The following is a 22,537-nucleotide window of genomic DNA, read 5'->3' as shown; positions in this document are numbered from 1 at the left end:
TGTGGCCGCAGAACCAAGCCCCTGGGGTGATGCAGACACAGCAGCCACCTGGGTGTCAGCCCCATATGCACTAAGGCTTGGTGTGGGCTTTTCCCACTGGGACCTGCCAAGAGAGCRCAAGCTCTGAGCACACACTGCTGGGGGGACTGCAACTACCCAAGCCAACGGGAGGGCTAAGGCGGRGGTGTGGGACCGCAGATAGATACCCAGCCTCTACCGGCTTTAAACCAGTGAGTGGCTTGCCAAAGGGCGGCTGGCTGGGCAAGGAATTTAACCCCAGTCTCATGAGGCAGCCACTAGAAGGATGGGAGGAAGCTGGAGAGCCGGTAGCAGCCTCTGGTCATCCTGGCCAGGACCTTGTTAGCTGCAGGAGTTTTGGAGCAGCTTGGAGCTGCTCTGAACTCAGCTGGTTGGCAGCTTTTCTCAAGCAATCGCGAACACCACGCCAGGGCAGAGCATGCATAGCCTGGTCCCCAGCTCAACAGTTGGGCCTGATCCTCCAAGGACTGGAAGTGGATCCTCCCAGTGTGTAACTGTGGGGTGCTACACGTGGCACAAAGACAGGTCTCAGCATCCTGCTGGGACTCCTAAATGTCAKTACCCACTTCCTGCCCCCAAGCTCCCTCCTCTGTCTCTGATGTAGGGTAGCAGTTTGGCAGGAAGACCCCCTGGCAGTGTGCAGTCGTGCCCACACCAATCCAACAGACAAGGGCATGTTTTGTGCTTCCAGCATGCCTGTCATACACCTCATGCCCAAGCCCAGATGCAGAGCGTGGRGAAGGTGTGTGAAAATAGCTAGATACCCAGCTCCTGGGCACACCTGATGCAGGTCTTTTGCTCCGCCAGCAGAATGAAAACCAAACAAGACTTGAGAAGATTATTCCTCACTTACAGCATGTGCATGGAGAAAGGAGCAAAAAAAAAGTCTTCAGGCTTTCTCTTTATTACATGTACAAGTGTGCTCTGAGATTTCGGTTAGCCCAGGCAAAGTGACGCTTACAAGTTGTTTTGTCTTGGAATTAAAACCACTGGTATTTCCCGGCTGCATCATGGACAGAGGTGGGGCGGAGTGTGGATATGACCTCATCACCTGAAGAATACCCTAGCAATGCGGGCTCGTATCTGCTTGGTTTTCGCACTGTAGACTATGGGGTTCATCAGTGGTGGGGCCAACAGGTAGACATAACCCATGAAGATCTGCACGGGGGGAGAAGACCCGCCCCCAAATCGGTGTATCACAGACAATCCAATCATAGGCGTGTAGAACAGCAAAACAGCACAGATATGGGACACACAGGTGTTGAGGGCCTTGAAACGCTCCTCCCGGGAGGCGATGCTCAGCACAACTCTGAGGATCATCATGTACGATAACAGAATGAGAAGCAAGTCCACRCCAACAGTAGAGACGATGACAAATAAGCCGTAGATGCTGTTGACTGCAATATCTGAACAGGCCAGCTTCATGACCTCCTGGTGCAGGCAGTAGGAATGGGAGAGAACATTGTCCTGGCAATACTTAAGCCTTTTAAGGAGGAAGGGGAGGGGAAATATTAGACCCACACCTCGTACCATGAATGCTAGTCCCATTCTTATTATTCTAGGGGTAGTTAAGACAGACGCATACCGGAGTGGGTTACAGATGGCAATATAGCGGTCAAAGGCCATTGACAAAAGCACAGAGGATTCAATGAAAGAAAGTGAGTGGATGAAGAACAGCTGGACAAAGCAGGCATTGATGCTGATCTCTCTGGAGTTAAACCAGAATATACCCAGGATGGTAGGCATGGTGGAGACGGATAAGCAGATGTCTATGAGAGCTAGCATGGAAAGAAAGATGTACATAGGCTCATGGAGACTCAGATCGGTTTTTATAATAAACAAGATGACAGAATTTCCTAGCATGGAAATAACATACATGGAGAAGAATAGGATGGAGATCCAGAGGCTCACAGTCTCTTGGCCTGGGATGCCTGTGAGCAGAAATACTGTGGGCTTCATCTGTGTGTCATTGTGCATGAACATGGCACATGGGATGGAGCTGACTCCCCTCAAACTGTGCTTCCTGTAAAGGATCACAAGAGATATGATGATATTTATCCCACTGCCAATTTGAATTGAGGGACTCCAAAGGGCTCAAGGAAAAGAAAGTAGGTTAAAACCAAAATATTGGGCTTATGCTATCAATAAAAGATCTGGAATGAACCTTGGCCTGAGATCCCTTTGTGTCTTAGGTGCTAGTGACTATTTGAAGAGTTTACTAAAAATCCAATAACAAAATAATACAAAAAATAATCCCTTCAGGGAGAGGATTCCCTGCTGTACTCTGGGGGTCATGTGGAAAAGCAGGAAGGTCTACAGAACCTTTCCAAACATAATTCCTTTGCTGTACACATGTTCATCACAAATGCACAGTGAAAGAAAGGTGTTTATTCCACATATTCATCCTGCCTTAGCCATATTTACCCATGTGTTTCAGTGCCTCCTGGATGGGTAAATATTGATGTTACTTCTTCAGCATGGCTAACAAATACGATTAAAAAAAAATCTTCTCTAAACTTATGGTACCCAGTGTTATTATTTCCTCTTGATCATCAAGAGGAAAGGTCAGAGTTCTGGCTCTCAGGGGACTAGAAGTTGGCCTGAAGAATATCTTTCCAGATTCACTGATTCTGGTAGACTTCCTCTAGGTTTATGTAACAAATCAGAACCAGTCCGTGCCAGCAAGGCACTTATTAGGGTGTAAATCCAAACAGGAGTCTACCTCTGGCCACGTGGTGGTTGCATAAGTATCTGTCTGTCACAAGGCAGTAAGGAGAGCTACTTTGAGAGGTGGGCAACATCATCAGTGCATGAATTCCTCAGGCAACCTTGTAGGACTGGTATTTAGCAATGGCATGTGTCATTGTGCACAACAAACAGGTTCCCTTTGCTACACCTCAGCACTCCTTTTTGTCAGAACTTAAATCAGTAGTTTTGCTTGTCTATGAGATTTTAGCAAATACTGCACAGAATAATGCCTCAGCCTTGTGTATGAAATATAAAACAGCTCTAGTCAGATTCCAAGAGACAAAACTATGCAATTATTTTGTGAACAGGTATTTCAAAAGCTCTACTTGCATAAAAAATGCTTCCGGCATGTTTATTTAATATCTGTTTCAGACAAAGATAATAGAAAGTGAAGCTACGAGTATTCTCTCCATATCTTGTCTTTCCCGTACACTTCTTTCCTCTTTCTCTGACACATTGGAGAGCTGTGAGAATGATTAAAATCCTGAAAAGGATGCCTTATTGTGAAAAAATGTAAGGAGCTCAGTCTGTGAGGTATTATCACAGTGAATTTGAAGGTCTGGAAAATCACAAACTGGAAGTCTTTACTCAAGAGACAAAATTTTAGCTCAGTCCTCTTCAGCCTAGCTACCAAGACATAATAAGATGCCGTGGTGGAAGTCTGAAGCGAGACAAATTCAAATTAGATACAAAAGAATGCTTCAGTTATAAATATAAAATTGCCACAATTCCATTAAAGCTGTGCTGGATTCACCATCTCTGGTGATTTTTTTAGAGGATTTTTTTAGATGAATTTTGGAGGAGGAATTAGGTGAAGGCTCCTTTCTTCCACACAATTTATTTGGAGGAGTTTCTTCTCTCTAATTTAAACAAGACGAACTCAAGGCCAAATGTAGTTTTGATGAAGATGAAAAACAAGAATGCTTGTGCCCTATGGGGTCTTATAAAGTGCAATATTGAAACCAGTGCCTAGATTAGCATACCCATAATGCATTGAAAGTTTTGTCTGTGACACTGTTATTATATTGAAAAGTCACAGGATAACATTTTGCACAAAAATGGAAATATTTTCCTTGCTCTCTGATCTCTTTAGGAGATTTTTTTTTTTTTTATCTGAAAATGACCTCAAGTTTTGTGCAAGGCTGATAGAAAAGGCAATTCTTTCCAGCAGAAAAAAGATTGGTGACTTCCTGCCAATAGCAGTCCTTGGTGCAGCAGATGTTTGGCTGTCTTCACTGTCCATGGTATCAGGTGAGGAACAGAAGACCATCTGCCAAGTACTACGCAGTCTGCTCACTGAAGTGTAGTAAGATATGGCTCTCTAGGACACTCACTATCTCCTATAATTCAGCTGTGCATTTGCGGACAGAGAACTTTAAATGTTTGATCTTTCAGGAAAGAACTTCAATATGCTCAATACACACAAAAATGTATTTGAGAGCTCAGTCTATGTACAGTACTGTAGTTTATATATCATCTTGGAACTCAGCTGCGAGAGGTGAAGCAGCTTTGTTTTAATTTAGTAGTACCATACATCGCTTGACCCACAGCCACAGAGCAGGGCAGGTAGGAGCCAAGCATCTACAGTCAAACCTGAGAAGAGAGTCCATGGATAGACCAGACTCTAAAAGAAATGGATTCTGCCTGCTGGCATGCAGCTGACACTTCTCTTACTCTGGCCAAGGGTGTGCCCTCCTGGCAGCACACACACACCGGAGGGTCAGGGCACCGAGCCCCTGTATCCACGAGCACCACATGGCATGGATAGACCAGGTCCACAAGTTACGAAGGGCTAAACAGAACCGGGCTGTTCTGAATGCTTGCGCTTGCCCAGTGGAGCATTCTGCTAGGATTAGACCTGCTGCTGTCTCCTGGCATGTTAACACGATCTGGTTACTAGCCTTTGCTTTGCTTTTTAAAGACATAAAGGTAGAGGAATCTGCTAACGTACCTAATTCTGCTGGAAGGGAACAGTGACTGTCACCCTGGAGGACTAGGAGCTGTTGCAGAGTTCGTCCTGGCTGCAGGCAGGTCCACTGAGGGGACTGCGCAGCAGTGTCTATGAAGCAGTCTCATGCATCTCCATGAAGTATGTTCATCCACCTGATATGCTCAGCTGATTGCAGATCTGTTTCAATGCTACTCACTGCCTGTGCTGATCCCTAGGGAGCCAAAGGAAAGGCAATGACACCAAACAGCCTGGCTGGGACTGCTGCTGAGTCATGCCACTCCCGGACACCTGGCTTTTATTCTTGCTCTAGCTCCAAGGGATTAACCTCATGTCTATCTCAGGGGCACACAGGCTCAGTCGTCAATGATCCAGCAGCTACGACCGGCTCACTGCCTATTGGGACATCCACAGCTGCCTCAAAGTCTGCAGCTGGAGGTAAGTTGTTCACTCCAGCATCTACATCCAGTTGTACTGTCCAGATTTAGAAAAAACTACTGGGGATCTGTGTAGCCCAGAGAGTGAGGCCTTCAGCAACACACGTGACACCACTACACCGTCTTAACTTTGTACCCTTGCTAACCTCAGAGAGGTTCCAAATCCATCCCCAGCCCAGCTAAATGGTCATTCCTGGAGCAAAACCCTAATCCTCCCACAAAAGAGGACTTCACCCAGTGCGTGAAGCACCAGACAGGAAGGGGGAGCAGTGTACACAGCTGCATCTCAGGCTTTGGTAGAGGTGTCACGTTCCTCATATAGCCAATCTTTTCCAAGGTGCAGTCAGATACCAGAGCTGAAAATGCAGATGGAGATACAGAGGCTGTCAGCCCAGAGAGAAGTCTCCCTGAACAACACTTTATAACAACAGAAGTATACCACATTTCCTCACCCTGGCGGTTCACCCAGTAAAACATTTGTCCTAAGCCCWTAGGAATATAAATCTGGTCTGTACCCGGGCATGTCCCTTGTACATTTTTCTGCTGGTACATCTCTGCAGCAGATTGTGCACAAGGTATGGTGGAGGCCAGCAATCCCACAGGTGTGTGTGTCACAGAGCTAGCGAGGATGGCTAGAAACCAGCTGCCAGCATTCATGGCTCGTTAAGTCGCAACACAAATTGCACCCCTCCCCATTTGGCCAGGAGCAGGGTTCCTTCTTTCTACTCTTTCTTGGCTATGGTCAACATGCACACAGCGCTGTGCTGCTCTGCAGTCTCTTCAGGATCCTTTGCCAGATCTGTGTTATTTTGATGTTGTATACAATGGGGTTTCAGCATGGAGAGGAGGAGGACATAGATGAAGCCCATGAGGATGTGCACCATCAGGGAAGCATGCTCCCCAAACTGGTGGGCAGTGGTCAGYCCTATGAGGGGGATGTAGAAGATCAGAACAGCACAGAGGTGGGAGACACAGGTCTGGAGATTCTCCTCCCCAGAGGCAATGGCAAAATAGGAAAGGAGAACAAACAGTGAGTCAATGCCAAATATGGACAGGACTGCAAAGAGGTGATGCTGACTCTCCTGTCTAAGCAGGTAAGCTTCATCATGTCCTGGTGAACATAGAACGAGTGGGAGAGAGTGCTCCTCGCAGCAGCTGGAGGAGCAGCAGGGTTGGGAGTGCAAAGACAACAACCCTGGAAAGCATCACCAACCCTATCCTGGCTATCCTGTGACCAGTCAGGATCAGAGAGCATCTGAGAGGGTTGGAGATGGCATAAAAGCAGTCAAAATGTGGTTAGAATAAGATTTCAGGTTCCTCTGCAGGAGGCACGTGGCTAAACTTGTTCTATTATTTCAAGGAATTAAGAACACGAGTTGCTTGATCAAAGTCACCAGCTGCTTTTCAAATCCCCTCTCAGCGTTCTCAGCCATACAAACATTTCCCTGTCCATTTCATTTTGTCCTTACTCAGACTTACTGTGCAATGTTACCAAGAAATGACCAGTTCCTGTGGCAGCTCCCATATATAACTCACATTAAGTGCAAGCAACCAAAGCCTTGAGGTTAAGAGAGTCACTAGCTTAACTGAGGTAGCAAAGCCAGTTCTATTTCAGGGGGAGACCTGGAAAATAATATATGGGGAAGAATCGCAGGGCTAGGTAAGAGTGGACACATTTACTGTCCTGACACCTTCCAGGACTCTACGGTGTCTCTAGGCCCTTAGCATCCTCACTCAAAAGGAGCTCCTGCCCTGGCAGAGCCAGGGATGCCTGGTGACAAGACCACTGTGTCTTCATGGCTGAGACAACATCTTCCACCACCTTCTTTTGGCCCTGGCAGGAGACAGGAGCAGTGGGATCAGGCTCACGGTCCAGCCAGAACAGAGTTGCTAGAGCTCTTGGAGAACTATAGGCCAGTCAGTCTGCCCTCGATCTCTGCAAAGGTGATAGAGTAGCTATGCTGGATCCCATTTCCAAGCATGTGAAGGACAAAAAGGTGCCCAGGAGCAGTCCGCATAGCTTCCCAAAGAGGAAATTATGCTCCACCAACTTCAGAGTCTTCCTCAAGGGGAGGACTGGCTGGGTGGAGGAGGAGAGAGCAGTGGATGTTGTCTACCTTGATTTCAGAAAGGCTTTCAACACTGTCTTCCCACACATGCTCCCGGGCAAGCTGAGGAAGTAGGGGCTACATGAGCAGACACTGTGGTGGAAGGCCAAATGGCTGAAGAGCAGAGCTCCAAGGTTTTTGCTCAATGGCACCAGGTCTGACTGGAGGCCTGCAGCTAGCAGTGTAGCCCATGGGTCTGTGCTGGGTCCAGTGCTGTTTCATTTATTCATCAGTGACTTGGACGATGGGGCAGAGTGCACCCTCAGCAAGTGTGCTGATGATACACAGCTGAGAGGAGTGGCTGACACACCAGAGGGCTGTGCTGCCCTTTAGAGGGGTGTTGACAGGCTGGAGAAATGGGCAGAGAGGAAGTTCAACAGCGGGGACTGCCAGCTCCTGCCCCTGGGGAGGCCCCAGCAGAGGCTGAGCACTGGGCAGGTGGAAAGCAGATCTCCAGGAAGGCCCTGGGGTCCTGGTGGACAATAGGTTGACCAGGAGCCTGCAGCACCCTTGTGGCTGGGGAGGCCATGAGTATCCTAAGCTGCATTAGGAAAAACATTGCCAGCAGGTTGAGGGATGTGATCTTTCCCCTCTGCTCAGCCCTGGTGAGGCCACAGCTGCAGTGCTGGCTCCAGTGCTGGGCTCCCCAGGACAGGAGAGACGAGGAGCTGCTGGAGTGAGTCCAGTAAAGGGCTATGAAGATGCTGAAGGGACTGGAGCTGGAAGAGACCAGCCTGGAGAAGAGAACCCTGTAGGGGGATCTTATCAATGCAYGTACATTTGCAAAARGAGGGGAGTAAAGAAGATGGAGCCAGATTCTTTTCAGTGGAGCCCAGTGACAGGCTGAGAGGTGAGGAGCACAATCGGAAACAGGCAATTCTGTATGAATTTAAGACAAACATTTGTGATGAGAGTGACTGAGCACTGGCACAGGTTGTCTAGAGAGGTTGTGCAGTCTCTACCCTTGGAGATACTCAGAAGATGTCTGGACATGGTCTTGGGSAATGTGCTCTAGGTGAACCCTAGGGTGGTAGCACCACATGATCTCTAACAGTCCCTTCCAACTTCCACCATTCTGCAGTTCTGTGAACAACCTCATTCTTCTCTTTGTTCTTTCAAAGCCTAGAAAACCAGGTGCCTTAGCCCTGGAGGCCAGGAGGGYTGGGCTGGCACCGTGGTTGTGATCGGGTGGTCTGGTAGCTCAGCAAAACAGTTTTCTGAGCTGACRGCAAAACATTGAGCACTAAAGCAAAACCCTCTGTTTTCTGTGTCTTCTGCTCTTTGGAAGTCTCCCAGGTACATGCCTGTATGTAGGGGTATGTGGACTCACAGGGCAAATCCTCAAGGAAAGAGATGGAGGGAGATCTCATCTCTCTGTAGTGGAGGGGATAAATCTCCTGTGGAGTCTGTTTRTATTCAGGTCTTGTTCAGTCATGGTGCTTCTTGGACTTGAGGCAGGGCAAGAACAAGCTGAGGGGGGCTGGATCACAGTTYGATGCAACTCCATCGCGCTATCCCTTGTTGGTTATGAACATGTAGAGCTCCTCTGGGTTTAATGCACCTCTCTTACTTTCTTTCTGCATGTTGGAAGTGCCTCGAAAGAGACTCCCAGAGGACCAAGCCCTCTTTTCGTACCAGGACCTAGATACTGGAAGGTTCAGGCCCATGTGTGATGAGTATTTGGACCACAGCAAAGCTTAAGCCTGCTGAGTGCCGCTGTAATGTCAGCCCAGGGCCACCTCCTTGGCCCAAAGAGAGACATCCCCCCCTTCCTTGGAGGAGTGCCTGTGCTCCTCCTCCCTGGGTTGTCTGGGGTGCTTACAGGCCAGGCAATGGGCATTTCCTCTTCCTGGCATCCCTAGTCTAGTACAGAGAGCCAGACCCCAAAGACATCTGTGCCTTTGTGCCCAGAGGCAATTGGAAGCTCTTGGGATGGCTTCTGTGGCCCCTGTGTCTTTCCAATGCACCATCTTCCTGCCCCTGCTTGTCAAAAGGACAAAATGCTTCTGGTTTCTGCAAGGGAGAGCTGAAAGCCATGCAGTGGAAGAGCTGCAGATTGCCGAGAATGGCCAATGCCTTCTGCGGGTGGCAGCGGGCATCTCTCATTTGGCTGCCTGCCAAGGACGGCGCCCTACAGAACTGTCTGAAAGTCAGCAGAAGACACGTAGCGCCCGAATGTTTGAGAGACGAGGAGCCGCCAAACAGTCCTGCAGAAGAGTGTTTTACYGCAGCTAAGTTGCGCAGGAGCAAATCCAGAGCCCCCTGCTCCTGGTCCAAGGCTCCCCGGGCCCTGAACAGGGAGCTCAGTGCTTACCGCGGATGGGTTCCCACGGGTAAAAGCAAACTGCCCGTCCCGGCCCCGTTCCCCTTCCTGCAAGGTGCGAAGGACGCTGCCACAGGGTTTCGTTCCTCCCCCTCCCTTTCCCCCTTTCCTTTTTTCTTTCCCTTTTCCTTTCTTTTCTTTCTTCTCTTCCTCCTTTCTTTCCACCCTTTTCTTCCTCCTTTCTTCCCCATTCTTTCCTCTGCTCCTTTACTTCCTCTCATTGTGCTTCCCATGTTTTTCTTCCTACATTTTTTCTCACATGCTTTTCTCCCATTTTTTTCTCCCTTTCACCTCTTTCTTCTTTCCTCCCYTTTCCCCTTCTTTTTTCCACCTTTCCCATCACCCCCTTTATTTTCTTCCTCTTTTTTCTCCCTCCTTTTTCTCCATTCTCTTCCTTCCTTTTAGCCCCCCTTTTCTCTCCTATCTTTGCTCCCCCTTTACTCCTTTTTTTTTCTCCTTCCTTTTTCCTTTTTTTTCCTCCCTTTTTTCCCCCCTCTTTTTTCCACCTTTTTTTCTCCCACCTGGTTCTTCTCACTTCCTTTCTTCCACCTATTCCCCCCTCTTTTTCCTTCCCCTTAATTCCTTCCTTTTACTTTCCTTTTTCCTTTCCCCTTCCCCTTTTTCCCTTCCTTTTTCCTTTTTTCCCTTTTCTTGTCTTTCATTTCCTGTCTTTCCTTTGCTTTCACTTTCTTCTTCCCCTTTCTTTTCTTCCTTTGGCTTTCTACCCCTTAATTTCTTCCCTTCATCTTTATTCCCCCCCCCTTTTCTACTCTCTTTTTCTTCTGTTTTTTTTCTCCCCTGGGATTTTCCCCCCTCATTGTGTTCTCTCTTCTTTTTTAATCCTCCTTTTTCCTTCCCCCTTTCCTATCCCTCCCTCTCCTATCTCTCCTTTTTTTATCTCCTCCTTTCTAATCTGTCTCTCTTCGATCAACCCCTTAGTTATCTAAATTATCAACCCCTTAGTTATCTACCTATTTCCTTCTTCCCCTTTCCCCTCTTTTTTCTCCCCCTTTCTTATAGACATCTTCTTTCTTCCAACTTTTATCCCTTTTTGTCCTCTGTTCTTATCTCACCTTCATTTTCCTTCCCCGACTCTTCTACCCACTTTTTTTCTCCCTCATGTTCTCCCCTTTTTGCTGCATTTTTCCTCCCCCTTTTTCTCCCCCATTTTTCTCCCCTATTCTTTTATTCCTATTTTCTCCCTCTCTTTTCTCCCTACATTTCTTCCCCATTTTCCTCTTCTTTTCCTCTCCCCCTTTTCCTCCTCCTTTTTTCCTGCACCTTTTCCCCTCCTTTTTGTTTGCTTTTTTTCTTCCCCTCACTTTTCTTCCTCTTTCCCCTCCTTTCTCCCTCTTTCTTTATTCTCTCTTTCTCTCCCCTTTTCTCAAAATTCTTTTCTTCACCCCTTTCCCCCCTTTTACTCTCCCTTTTCTCCCATTTCTTCACTTTCTTTCTTTCCTCTTTCTTTCCTTCCACATTCCTTTCCTTCATCCTTTCTTTTCTCACCCTGCTCTTTTCTTTTCCTTTCTTTTCTCTCCATTTCTGTTCTTTCTCTTGACTGTCTATAGCTTTTCTTTCTTTCTTCTCTTCCCCCTTTATTTTCCCTACATTTCTGTAATCTCCATCTCTTCTCTTTCCCTTCCTCTTTCTCTTGCTTTCTTTCTCTTGCTCCTGATGTTCATCTTCATCTTGCTTTTTCTCCATCTCCTTCTCTTTCTCTACATCCTGTTTCTCGATCTCCTCCTCTTTCTTGCAGTTTTGAAGCCCACAAGCAGCAAGCAGGAATGGCAGAAGCTCCCAGGAGGTCCATGGAGGGGCACTGGGAAGCAGGACAGCAGCAGCAGCTCTCCAGGGAGTAGCTGGAGGATGTTGTKGGGGCAGAGCCAGCTGAGAGTTGTGGAGGCTGGATGGCAGGTGGTTTTCCTAGGGTCTCTTTCTCCAAGATCAGCTGATTCCTTGGGTGCAGCAAGGCCGGTTAGCTGAGGTCCTGACCTTCATGCCTTGCTGGTGGGAAGTGAGCATGGAGGTCAGGCCCCCAGATGCCCTGTCTCCTGCGAGCCACAGCCCAAGTGTTGGCGATGCTGCCTCGTGTGACAGGCCAGCAGTGGGAGGGCTACATGGCGAGGCTGGCTTACCTGGACTGGCTGGGGTAGGGTCTTCTCTTCGCCACAAAGAGCAGCCAGAGGCTGACCAAAGAGAGGCTGCTCAAGGCTGGAGGCCGGCTGTGCTGAGCTGTCCCCGTTGGCCAAGCCTCACCTCCAAGCAGAAGGCCACGCTATCCACCTCTTTCTTTTCTTAGTCTCAGCTGCTGCAAGCAAGAGGAAAGCAGAAGTTGAGTTCAAAAATCGGGAGCAGAGAGCTCTGCTGCCTGGTGCGTGTGTGCAGGGCTGGATGATGCCAAATGAGGAGGAGAGCTGTGTGAGGAAACAGCGATTCCACCGCAGCAGGGCCAACGAAGGGCTTGCTGAGGGAAGAAGCACCTCAGCTGTAAAGCTGGGACCATCCCTCCGAGCACGCCAGCTTTCCTGCTCTTTGGACGTGCTCGTGACTGTTCCCTCCCAGAGCAGGGCAACACGCAGGGCACAGCAATAACAGCGGGGTGCTGGGCACGTGCTGAGGTTTGGGGCATGGCAGAGGTTCCTGGGGTCCCTGCAAGGCAGATGTGTCGCTTGGGCAGCTTGCAGTGGCTGCAGTTGGGATTCCACTATCTGAGCATGTCCCTACCCCAGAGCTGGCGAGAAGGGCCGGAGGAGCTGCTGCTTCTCGGTGAGAAGGCAGCTCCTCCGCTTCTCTTCAGAACTCACCTGTTGAGTGGCCAAGCRCCTCTTCAGCAGCTGGTGGGCCTGAGACAAGGATTTGCATGCTGCCAGCCTGCAAGAAAGGGGTGGGGGTTACAGAGCTGGCAGCAACGGCTGCCGGCGGGTTGCTTCCACCGCACAGAAAGATGCAAGTGACTGCAGGGAAGAGCAGAGGTGGCTGGACGCCTGTGGAGGAGGCGCCGGGATGCCCCAATGGCCCTGCCTCTCTGCATGAGCAGGGAGCTGGTGGCAAAGGTGCTGTTGCAGCCGGCCACTCAACCCCGTGGTTCTCAGGGCCGTTTCCCTCGCCAAGACTTGGACCCCTCCCGCCAGCACCCGGCAAGGGCTGGGGCAGAGGGACCTCCCACTCTGCTGAAACCAAGGCCTCCACGGTGCGGCACCTGGCGACCCGGCTGGCTCTGAGAGCGCAGAGCCCACGTGAGCAGCTGGTGGTGGGCGCCGTTCCCCAAAGCCCCGTGGTGTTGGGGCGGAGCGGACGCGCCCCAGGTATTTTGGCRCCGTCGGAGCTGACAGCCTGGTCGAGGAGCCGAAGGGAGGTGAGGCTGGGGCAGCTGGGGCTCGCCGTGCACGCAAGCAAGGAGCTGCGGCGCCGGCTCCAGCGGCTGGTGCTCGCGCGCTGTCCCACGGCGAAGCGGCTCCCGAGCGCTGCCCGGGGGGTCCCGTCCAGCGCCGCTCTGCTGCGGGCAGCTCCCCCGGCAGCTCTCCTCCACCCGCAGCCTGGCCGCGGGCAGCCCGAGCCCCCCGGCAGGGCTCCCCCGAGCACGGTGCTCGGGCGACGCTCCTTCACCTCCGGCGACCTGCAGCAAGAAGGAGAAAGAGCCTCGGAGCCCGCCGCTCCTCTCCGGGAGAGGCTCAGCACCCCGGACACATCCCTCCCGCGTGGCACCACTCCGCTCCGCCACGCACCGGAGACCCCGCTCCGTGTCCCCCCGCGGCGTCGCCGGGCTGAGCAGAGCTGCAGGGAGGTGGCAGGGATGTGGTGGCTTCTGCACGCYGGGAGGTGCCTGTGGAGGTGTCTGAACCTCCAGCGGGGCCTCTGCTTTCCCTGCGCACAGCCCGAGCTGAGCCCCAGCCAGCGCGGGGAGGACKGCCGGCGAGCACGGCGCCCGGCACCCCCCGCAGCCCGCGGCGTGCCCCCAGGACTCACGGGAAAGCGACCCCGTAGGGGCCAGGGGCCACACGAGGGTGAGGGTGCTGGTGCATTTCTGAATTTTAGTTCATGCAGCTTTCCTATTTCTGTTAGCTCTGAGGAAGTTAGTTTCAGTGCAGGGCTTGCAACAGCTATGGGCAAGAAATGCTGAGTGTAGGGTAGAGGTGCTGGAYAGCGAGCTGCTTAGGGCTCGTAGCTGAGGAGCCTGGCTGGTGTACGGTGCCAGGAAAGCAGGACACTACGTACTGATGCTCTCTTACACGTAGTCCAGTGGTTAAAGCACTCCTATGTGAATGAGGAGGATTTAAGCTCAGATTCTGGTACAACTTCAAGGGCTTTACCCCCCTCTCAGCTTACTGGGGTGGGAGGCTCTCTCCTGCTGAGGCTGTCCGTGGAAATCTCCAGTATTTGCTGGGCTGTGGCATAAGTCCCTCGGTTGATGACTGGGGCTTTCCTCTGGACTGGAGAATCCTGTTGCTATGTCCTACTTTGATGGTTCTTCAGTATTTTAACCAAAATGGGTAATTTTAGTAGAAGAGGCTAAGAACCTAGGTGAATGAGTTCCGTGCATTTGCCTCCTAGGTGAGGTTTTAATTATGATAAAGCCTGGAGGCAAAATCCTGTGTGAGGCCGTGGGTGTAGGCTAGTCATTTCTGCAGAGCTGTCAGGACATGGCAGCTGTGCATGCATGCAGCAGAAATGGGTTTGCKGCAGTGTGCAGAGATTTCCAGGAGCATTAGTTACACAGCTGGGGACAGAAGGCCTTCTTCCCCTGCTCTTGGACCATTCAGACTCCTCTCCACTTCCAGAGTCCATGGACAAGCACACCAGCAGATAACCAGACTCTCAGGTTGCGGTACCATGCTGTGCATCACGTCTTTATCACTTCACAGGTTTCTGAGAAGTTAGTTTCTGAGAGTTAGTTAGTTTCTGAGAAGTTAGTTTCTGAGAGTTAGCAAAGCTAACTCCTGACATATGAATTTTCAGGGTTTAAAAAAAGCAGGGTTTGTCTCCTTGCAGCTGTCTTCATTCCTCTGTGATTTATTTTTTGTATGCAATACAATGCAAATTGCAAAGCACCAAGAAATTTTGAGGTGTGCACTGGAACAAAAGTTTATGGGGAAGGTTATGAACAATTTAATGGTTGGATGCAGGTGTATGTGCCTCATGCTGTAGTCTAGCATCCCTCAGGTAGTGCTTTGATGATCCTGAAACATGGAAATGTACAGCATTACCACAAGAAGGAAGGAGCCCTGTGAGGCTTTTGGCTCTGCTACACCACAAAGGGTGGGCAGCTGAAAGCTCTCAGTGTTGGGTGATGTCTCCTTGTGTGATGGAGCTGAATCACACCACTGCTGTRCTTGGTGTGCAGACCTGTAAACTGGTGAGTTCTGTGCTAAAGCAGTAAAGAGGTTCTGGGTGGCTAGCCTATTTCTGGCCATGCTGTGACATCCCTGGGAGATGCTGGTCCCTCCTCGTGCTGAAGCAAGCATTTCTCATCCTTGCTTAACTGCTTCACTGAGGGCAAAACCTGGGCTGATGCTTCAGCAGATAGTCCTGCAATAAGGTGTTGCAAAGAGGAGAAAGAGCATGCTTGCTCCCATTTAGGCTTTCCTCCTGCCTKGCACAGAAGCCTTGGCTGTGCAAAGATGCTTCTTGATTTCGTCTTTCTAGCTGGGAAGGGATGAGCAGGCTTGTTTGAGTTAAAGGAGATCTGGGCTCAGGGTACTGGGTCAGACATCTCCAGTCTGTGTCTATTCTGTGTATGAGACTTGGCAATGAGCTATGGAGTCTGGAATGAGGTGTGAGCACAACTTTCTGCTCCTTGGATGTTGTCCAAGGGTTTCAGTGTGGCTCAGCCTGCTATAAATTAGCCATAAGACTGTGGTAAGGAAGATGTAAAAATATTTTACTGCTACAAAGCTTGTCTCTGCCTGTTCCAGCTCCTTTCATGAGTTATTGCAACATTAGCAGTCACATACCCTATACTGTAAAAAATGAGAATTGTGTGATCTCTCAAAGTCTCTTAAAGCCTTGTAGTCACTTCTAAAGTGCAGCGGTGCATCTGTTTATCCAGTGCACAGCAATACCCTCTGTAAGTCTAGGCTGAGAAGGGATGAAAGGTTGTGCATCTTACTGAGAYAGTAATCGAGCAGTTATTCACTTCAGAGTTTTTTGAGGAGATCTGAGCTTACCCTTCTGTGCTGGCTGTAGCAGAGGACTGGCAGCACCTGTCTTGCTCTTGATGGCCTTGCAAGAATTACCTCTGAGATGTATGTGCTGGGCACTTAGTGTCATGGTGTAAGCATTAGTCAGATGGACTARGCTCCACCAGCAAAGAAACGATGTTCCCGCAGTGTTTGACTCTCAGGTGGCAGAGTGGACCAGGAGAAATTATGAGATTTGRGGTTGTTAATGAAAGACTTTATTAAGGGAACAACCATTCCAAGGGTCTCTGCTTGACAGCATGTGAGGCTGGCATCTGGTTCTGCCCGTCACTCCTTTGTCATTTTGTTAATTGGCAGATGTAGTCAGCTGATATTCCTTAATGAATGAGTCAAAAGAAGGGGGGTGTGGAGTTTCAGTGGTCCTAAAACTAAGAAATTACACATTGGATACTTAAAAGTCATGCAGCTGCCTTAAAAAYTAGGAAATTGCTAGTTTGGAGCTTAAGGGAAAATTAATGCTTTGATTCTTTTATGAGCTTTCTTTATTCTGACCGTTGAGGAACCCTCATATCTGATTTGCTCTGCAATTGAGACAAACAAAAGGTAACTGAAACAAAAATCTGAACATGTCTAATCCTCAACACTAAGAGGGTGAAAATGATTGAAGGGGGCTATCAGTAACCAGAGTTATTTGAGGAAATCATGTACAGGCTGTAGGGAATGTGCAGGCTGCTGGACCATTGAACAACTGCAACATTTACCAGTTTGGGACAAGCCTAATATTCAAATTCCACATATTCATTTGGGAATATTATAAATGACTACTCTTGTCCTAGGTAGCATGGGAGTGATAAGGAGCTTCTGTAGTGGCYGCGCATGTGTGATTTATGGACATGTCTGTCTGCCTGTCCTTCCTTGCTTCCCCTGACTTTTGAACTATTGACCAAATTCAGCCAAGTTTGGCTGGAGGATAGAGCTTTAAAAGCATTCTGTTTCTACAGGTTTCATTACAACCAGCAGTGAGGGAAAGTGAAAATTCCTATTTGTTTTCCTTTATTGAGGGAACAGCTAACAAACCATGGTTGATYAGAGGTCAGAGAATCCACACAGATGAGACATGCAGGAACTGGGCAGCTTCCCTTTGGTGTTTGCTGCTGTTTGTTTGCAGGAGCACTTCGGGAGCTAGAGAGGGATCTGTACCAGCTGAAGTTAAACACACCTTCATTTTCTCACGCACTTCAAGCTTTATCCCTGCAAATGTCACACGATGTGGCCTGGGAAGCATTCACGGAGCAGCAATCTATGGCACTGGTAAAGTCATCTGTGAACGAGTGGATGTGCTCACCACGTGCATGCAGCGTGGAGCAGTGGGGGTTCCTGCAGGTTAGTGTACCTATGGGTCACTCTTGCRTCCTGCAAAGGGGCTGTGCCTTGTRCTSYGCYGTACACTGAGCTGTGACAAATGTCAGAGTGGGCGTCTGAGTCAGCCGGGGCAGCTGCCCTGCAAAGGGAGTCTCAACCTCCCCCCGGTCCGGGATTGCTCACAGGAGAGAAGAAAGGAGCTAACCCACCCATGSAAGGGCACTGCAAATGTGAACAGTGAGATGCTTGTTTGCTTGATGTGATTTTTTTTTTTTGCTAATGGTGGAATTGGTCCCTTTGCTGAATGCACCGAGCTGAACATCTGCCAATGGGCCAAGAGGGCTTCTGCAATGCAGTGTCCCCACCTGTGCTCTGTTAGGGGTCAGAACAGCCCACATGCCCCTGCCATGCTGCTCACTGTCTCTCACATGTACATTTTGTGCCAGGTTGGTCCCCTCTCAGTGTCTCCCCCAGGTCCCCTGTGCCTGCAGAAACAGTCTGGCAACCTGTCCCCGTATCTCCTTCATTCTCATGTAGTACAGCATGGGGTTAAGGACTGGTGGGGCAAGGAAGTGGAGGAAGGAAAGGAGGCTGTGGGTGATAGCAGGAGTAGGAAGGCCCAGATGATTGATGAGGGACAAAGCCAGCATTGGGGTGTAGAAGAGCAGCACCACAGAGATGTGTGAGAGACATGTGCTCAGTGCCCGGACTCGTTCCTCCATCAAGATGAGGCCCAAAATGCTCCTCAGGATCCAGACATAGGACAAGATAATAAGCACCGGATCAAGGCCCATGGTGCTGAGCACAATGAAGAGAGTGTACATACTCTCCCTGGAGCCAGCACGGGCCAGTTTCATCACATCTGAGTGGAGACMGTAGGAGTGGGACAGGATGCTGGTCTGGCAGTACGGCAGCCTTTGGAGGAGGAAAGGGAGGGGGATGTGCAGAGCAATGGCCCGGACTGTGATCGCAAGGCCAATCTGAAGCACCCTGGTGTTGGTCAGGATGGAGTTGTATCTCAGAGGGTAGCAAATGGCCACAAAGCGGTCAAAGGCCATTGCCAGAAGCACGGAGGACTCCATGATGGAGAAAGCATGAATGAAGAAGAGTTGAGAGAAGCAAGCGTCAGAGGTGACCTCTCTGGAGTCGGACAGGAATACCCCAAGCATTGTTGGCAGGATGGAGGTGGACAGGCCCAGGTCTGCCACAGCCAGCATAAGCAGGAGTAGATACATGGGGTGTGGAGACTCGGCTCTGTCAGTATGATGAAGAGGACTGTGCCATTCCCCAGAGCAGACAAGAGGTACAGCGAGCACACGGGCACTGCCAGCCAGTGCAGGCTGTGCTCGAGTCCCGGGATGCCYGTCAGGAGAAAAGTGAGAGGGGGAAATATGCTGATGTTGGCACTGGGACCAGTGTCCTGCATCTCCGGCTGTATCATCTCCGGCAGGGAGGCAGCGCTGCAAAAAGCAGRTGTGAACAGTGAGTGGGAGCGTGAGAGCCTGCAGGCACATCATCTGAGCCATGCTCCTGCTCTACAACCTGCAGGCTCAGCTCTGGAGGAACATCTTGGCTTTCTGAGGCTACTCTTACTGCAGGCTCAARTACTTCATTAAGTGGAATAGGTTCATAACATTTTTAGTCTAGATTTCCTCACTTTCCATAATACAAAAGTTTCATTGAGCAGAGTAGAACTGGGAAATTTTCTGCCACTTCTTTGCCAATTTTTTTTCCCCTACAGCTGGTACCCCAAAAGCTACCTTCACTCTCATTTTTTCATGCCTCTATTTCTTCAAAGAAGACAAGAGGAAAAATTACTCCTCCTTGCTAAAAAAGACTCCTTTTATTATTATTTAGTTAAGAGGGTCAAAAGGGCTGCTCCTGGCAGTTCCTGACTCTGCCACTCAGGAGAGTAGCTTGGTTTGTTCAGAAGGACTGCGTGTCTGATAGCACGCACCTCCTGAGGCCTGACCYGTTTCTCAATGCAAAGCGACCGAGCCACCATTTCTTAGTCACTAATTTCAGAGGTACTGGTGGGAAGGCAAAAGATCCAGCAGGAGCAATACAACCCTTCATCCCYCCACTCAGCCATTTTCAGTTGCTTCTCTCCTATTTCCTGGTTTCAGGAGTACATTCGTGCTCAAGTGTGCCTGGACCCTTACGAATACAGCGTTTGAACCATACAGGAGATGCACCCCTTAACCGTGAGCTGGTTTGCAAAGCCCTGTCTAATACCCTCCATGGGTATGCTACARCGGAGAAAGCAAAGCCCCTCAGTAGGGTCCAGCAGATGCATCTTAACGTTTCCTTTGAAACATTCCTGACCCAGGCATTAGGGATRGAGAGAAAAACCGAAAACATCCCAGAAGCATCTACAGATCAAGCGGCTATTAACAGTGGGGTAGGTGGGGTCCTTTCAGGCGATGTGTGTAGCCCAGCAGGGCCCAGAGAAGGTCAGAGCGGGCTCACCAGCTGGGAGTGTGCTAGGAGCACCGTGCAGAGCCCCCCTGACGTGCCCTGGTGGTGGCGAGCTCTGCTCAGGCTAATTGTCCTCTGCTGAGAGGCACTATCCGGCCACGCAGGGTGCAGTAACGCGGACAGCAGTCCTGCTGAAGGGGAAAGCCAGCTGCTTGCTGGCTCCTGGCGGGGTCGTGAGGGCTCAAGCTGGGTCTTTGCAGCCTGCTGGCTGGAGGGCAGCAGAGGGTCAGCAGCGCTGGTGCTTCCTTGCAAACGTTAACCCAGGCCAGCAGCACACCTGGACCGATGCTGAGCAGTGGCGCGGGCTCCTGAAACCTGATTAATGCTGAAGTGCATCTGAATCTCCCTGCCTTGGCGAACCCCCAGTGCTGACCCTCCTCCTGCCGTTCCCTTTCTGTTGCTCCTGGGACAGAGCCCTGCATCTGCCTCCGTGCTGTCTCTGCACCGAGGCTGGAGATGCTGCCGGCACACACCCCGATGGGTTGTCCCCCTCACTTGCCTGGTGGCTGAGCACCCACCTTGATGGGACACTGAAGGATGGGGTCTCACTGCACCAAGGTGGTGGGACAGACCCACCCATTGTTTCACCCTCACCAAGGGACACTTCCCTCTGCCTCATGCTTAAAATACARTCACTTTATCTTCCATCAATTAGCTCTCGAAGCCTGGCTCAGACCTCACGCAGAGCACCGGAGCGAAGCTCCAAAGGAGCATTGCAGGTGTAAAACCAGTGTAAGTTGAGGATGTGAAAGGGGGTGTGGGTTTACTGCAGAATTTGCCATTCCTCCTCTACTATTAGCTTTTCTTTCCCCTCAGACTGCACATTTGTTATCCCAGCTGGGGAAAGGASCCTGTTCCTGGCTGTCTCTTTGGAAAGGGTAAGATGCTGCTGAGACAACCTGTTGGCGCGACTGAGTGCTGTGTTTGACAGCAGTRTATCCTGGAGGACCCGAGGATTTGGGAAAGGGCTCCGATGTATTGCTTGGGGTCACTATTCATGGGAGGCAGGAGCAGCAAAGGAGGGTTTTGAAGCAGTGAGTGGTCTCCGTGGCATTTTCAAAACTGAGAGCTGCCTCTGACCTGCCTGAATGCTCCATTTCGACACAGCTGAAACAAAACTGCTGGGAGTTTAATTTTACATGTCATTTGCTGCTGCAATACTTAGAAGAATTAAAAGAAAAAAAAATGAAAATGAAACCAGACCTTTCTGGGGAGAGAGGAGTTAAAATGAGATTTTCTAGTTATCAAAAAATGAGGAAGGAAGAACTAATTAGGAAAAAAAAGAAAGAAAACTGCCAAAGGATGTCCATTGTGGTTGAACTCGGGCTAAGAGCTACGTCTTTGGCTAAGGCAGACCCAAACGGGCGTTGTTAAGGRTCTCTAGTGAAGGCCTCTGGCGAACTCACCTTGCTCGGGCAGCTGCGGACGGTGCGAACGGCCTGGGGAGGGATGAGCACGTGTGAGCCCTGCCGCCGCCGCCGTGCTGTGCACGCAGCCCGCCGGCGTTTATAGTGCAGTGCTGCAAAGTCCCTCAGGGCCGGTAGCAGCGGCTGGAAAGCTCCACTTCTCTCCCCGTTTCCTCTAACGCTGCGCGTGCTGGCAGGAACTTCCCGGCGGCCAAACCGCTGCAGCGGCTTGTGCCTGCCGCAGGGAAGCACCCGAGTGTCTCAGATGCAGAGCGTGAAGTTGAGATCTGGAGGCTCCGAGCTGCAGAGCCCATCTGCCATGCAAAATGCARTCCTCTAACCAAATCAGCATCGCTTTCAGGGCTGATGATACTTAAACACCTTCTGCAGCGCAGTTCAGATTTGTGCTCTGCCAGCAGCCTTCAGCAAAGGGTGYTGGATCGCTCTCCCAGGGGCTATGAAGATGCTCAGGGTCTGTTGGTTCAACCAGGCCCAGCCCAAGTATGCAGGGAGAGGATGCTAGTGATGAAAAGCACTGTGGGAAGAGTCATGTCACCTTCTCTGGCCCCAGCGAGACCTGCTGGGGTGCTGCCTTTGACAGCAGGTAAGGGATACRTAAGGATATTCCCATGATAAGGGCAGGTGCACCCCATGAAGGGCCCTGTGTTGGGTCCCCCAGTCTMACTTGCACAATGAAGTTTCCCTTTCACAGCCACCGGCCACAAGAGAGAGGTGGGGGAGAGGCAGACTCAGGCCTCGTATTGAGTGGCTCTCATGATCCCATAGACAGCCCAGGAGCTTCTGTGGGGTGGCATCAGCCACCCTGAAGATGGGCTTCCACATGACCAGGCACTTCTGCCTTACTTGGGTGAGCTTTGGACCAACACTAACGGGGGTACAGCATGCACTGGACTCTATTCCTTGCAGGCAGGGAATAGCTTTGGAGGCAAACAGCCCTTGGAAGAGCAAGTGTCCATCTGAAAACCATTCTGCAAATGGAAACCATTCTTAGATGTGCTCTCTAAGGCGCAGTTCCAGTGGCCAGCTCCAAGTACTGCCTGTCTCCAGTGAGGCTCTGACACTCACCCAAATGCTTTCTTTTGCTGCGCTCCCAGTTGGTGCTTTTTAGTTTCCTCTTCATTTTTCCATGTTAGTACTAATGTGTTACCAGAATTTAATCATTTAATTCATTTAATGGATGCATTCACAAAGAAATCCTATTCTCTTCCACCCTGCAATGCACCTGTCGGCACCAGGGGCACATCTATGAGGGGTGCTCAGTGCCATGAGGTCCTAACTCAGGCCGGAGGGAAACTGAAATCACACCAGCCCCTGGAAAGGTCAGRTCCTGCTGCCTTATTTGTTGTTTCTTCAATGCCATTTTTCTTCACTGATGTTATTCTCTTCTTCTGTACTGCCAGGCCTCAGTGAAGTCCACACCTAGTATATTCAATACGGTTGTTGATGCCTTATTTAAGCAGCCCCCAGTCACTCCAGTGATATCTTCTCTTCTACCCCACCTTATACACACAAGTATCCTGCTCCCCAGCC

At 50.3% G+C, this 22,537-nt stretch overlaps 2 protein-coding genes across 2 annotated transcripts; both read right to left on the bottom strand.

Annotated features, from left to right (window-relative positions):
* Window positions 1–1,086: 1,086 nt before the first annotated feature.
* Window positions 1,087–2,022, bottom strand: LOC146591351 (olfactory receptor 51G2-like). Its single transcript, XM_085313080.1, has one exon. It carries the CDS (start codon window positions 2,020–2,022, stop codon window positions 1,087–1,089), a length of 936 nt encoding a protein of 311 aa, XP_085169206.1.
* A 15,538-nt stretch (window positions 2,023–17,560) lies between these two features.
* Window positions 17,561–18,543, bottom strand: LOC146591350 (olfactory receptor 51G2-like). Its single transcript, XM_085313066.1, is given in 2 exon segments — window positions 17,561–18,342; window positions 18,345–18,543. Coding segments are annotated over 2 exon segments (981 nt in total).
* Between the last annotated feature and the right edge of the window lie 3,994 nt (window positions 18,544–22,537).

This window comes from Rhea americana, unplaced genomic scaffold, assembly GCF_003343005.1.
Source record: "Rhea americana isolate MKP2758 unplaced genomic scaffold, rheAme1 scaffold_376, whole genome shotgun sequence".
NCBI lineage: Eukaryota > Metazoa > Chordata > Aves > Rheiformes > Rheidae > Rhea > Rhea americana.
Note: the sequence above shows the minus strand (reverse complement) of the source record. Positions and strands in the feature narration are given on the sequence as shown.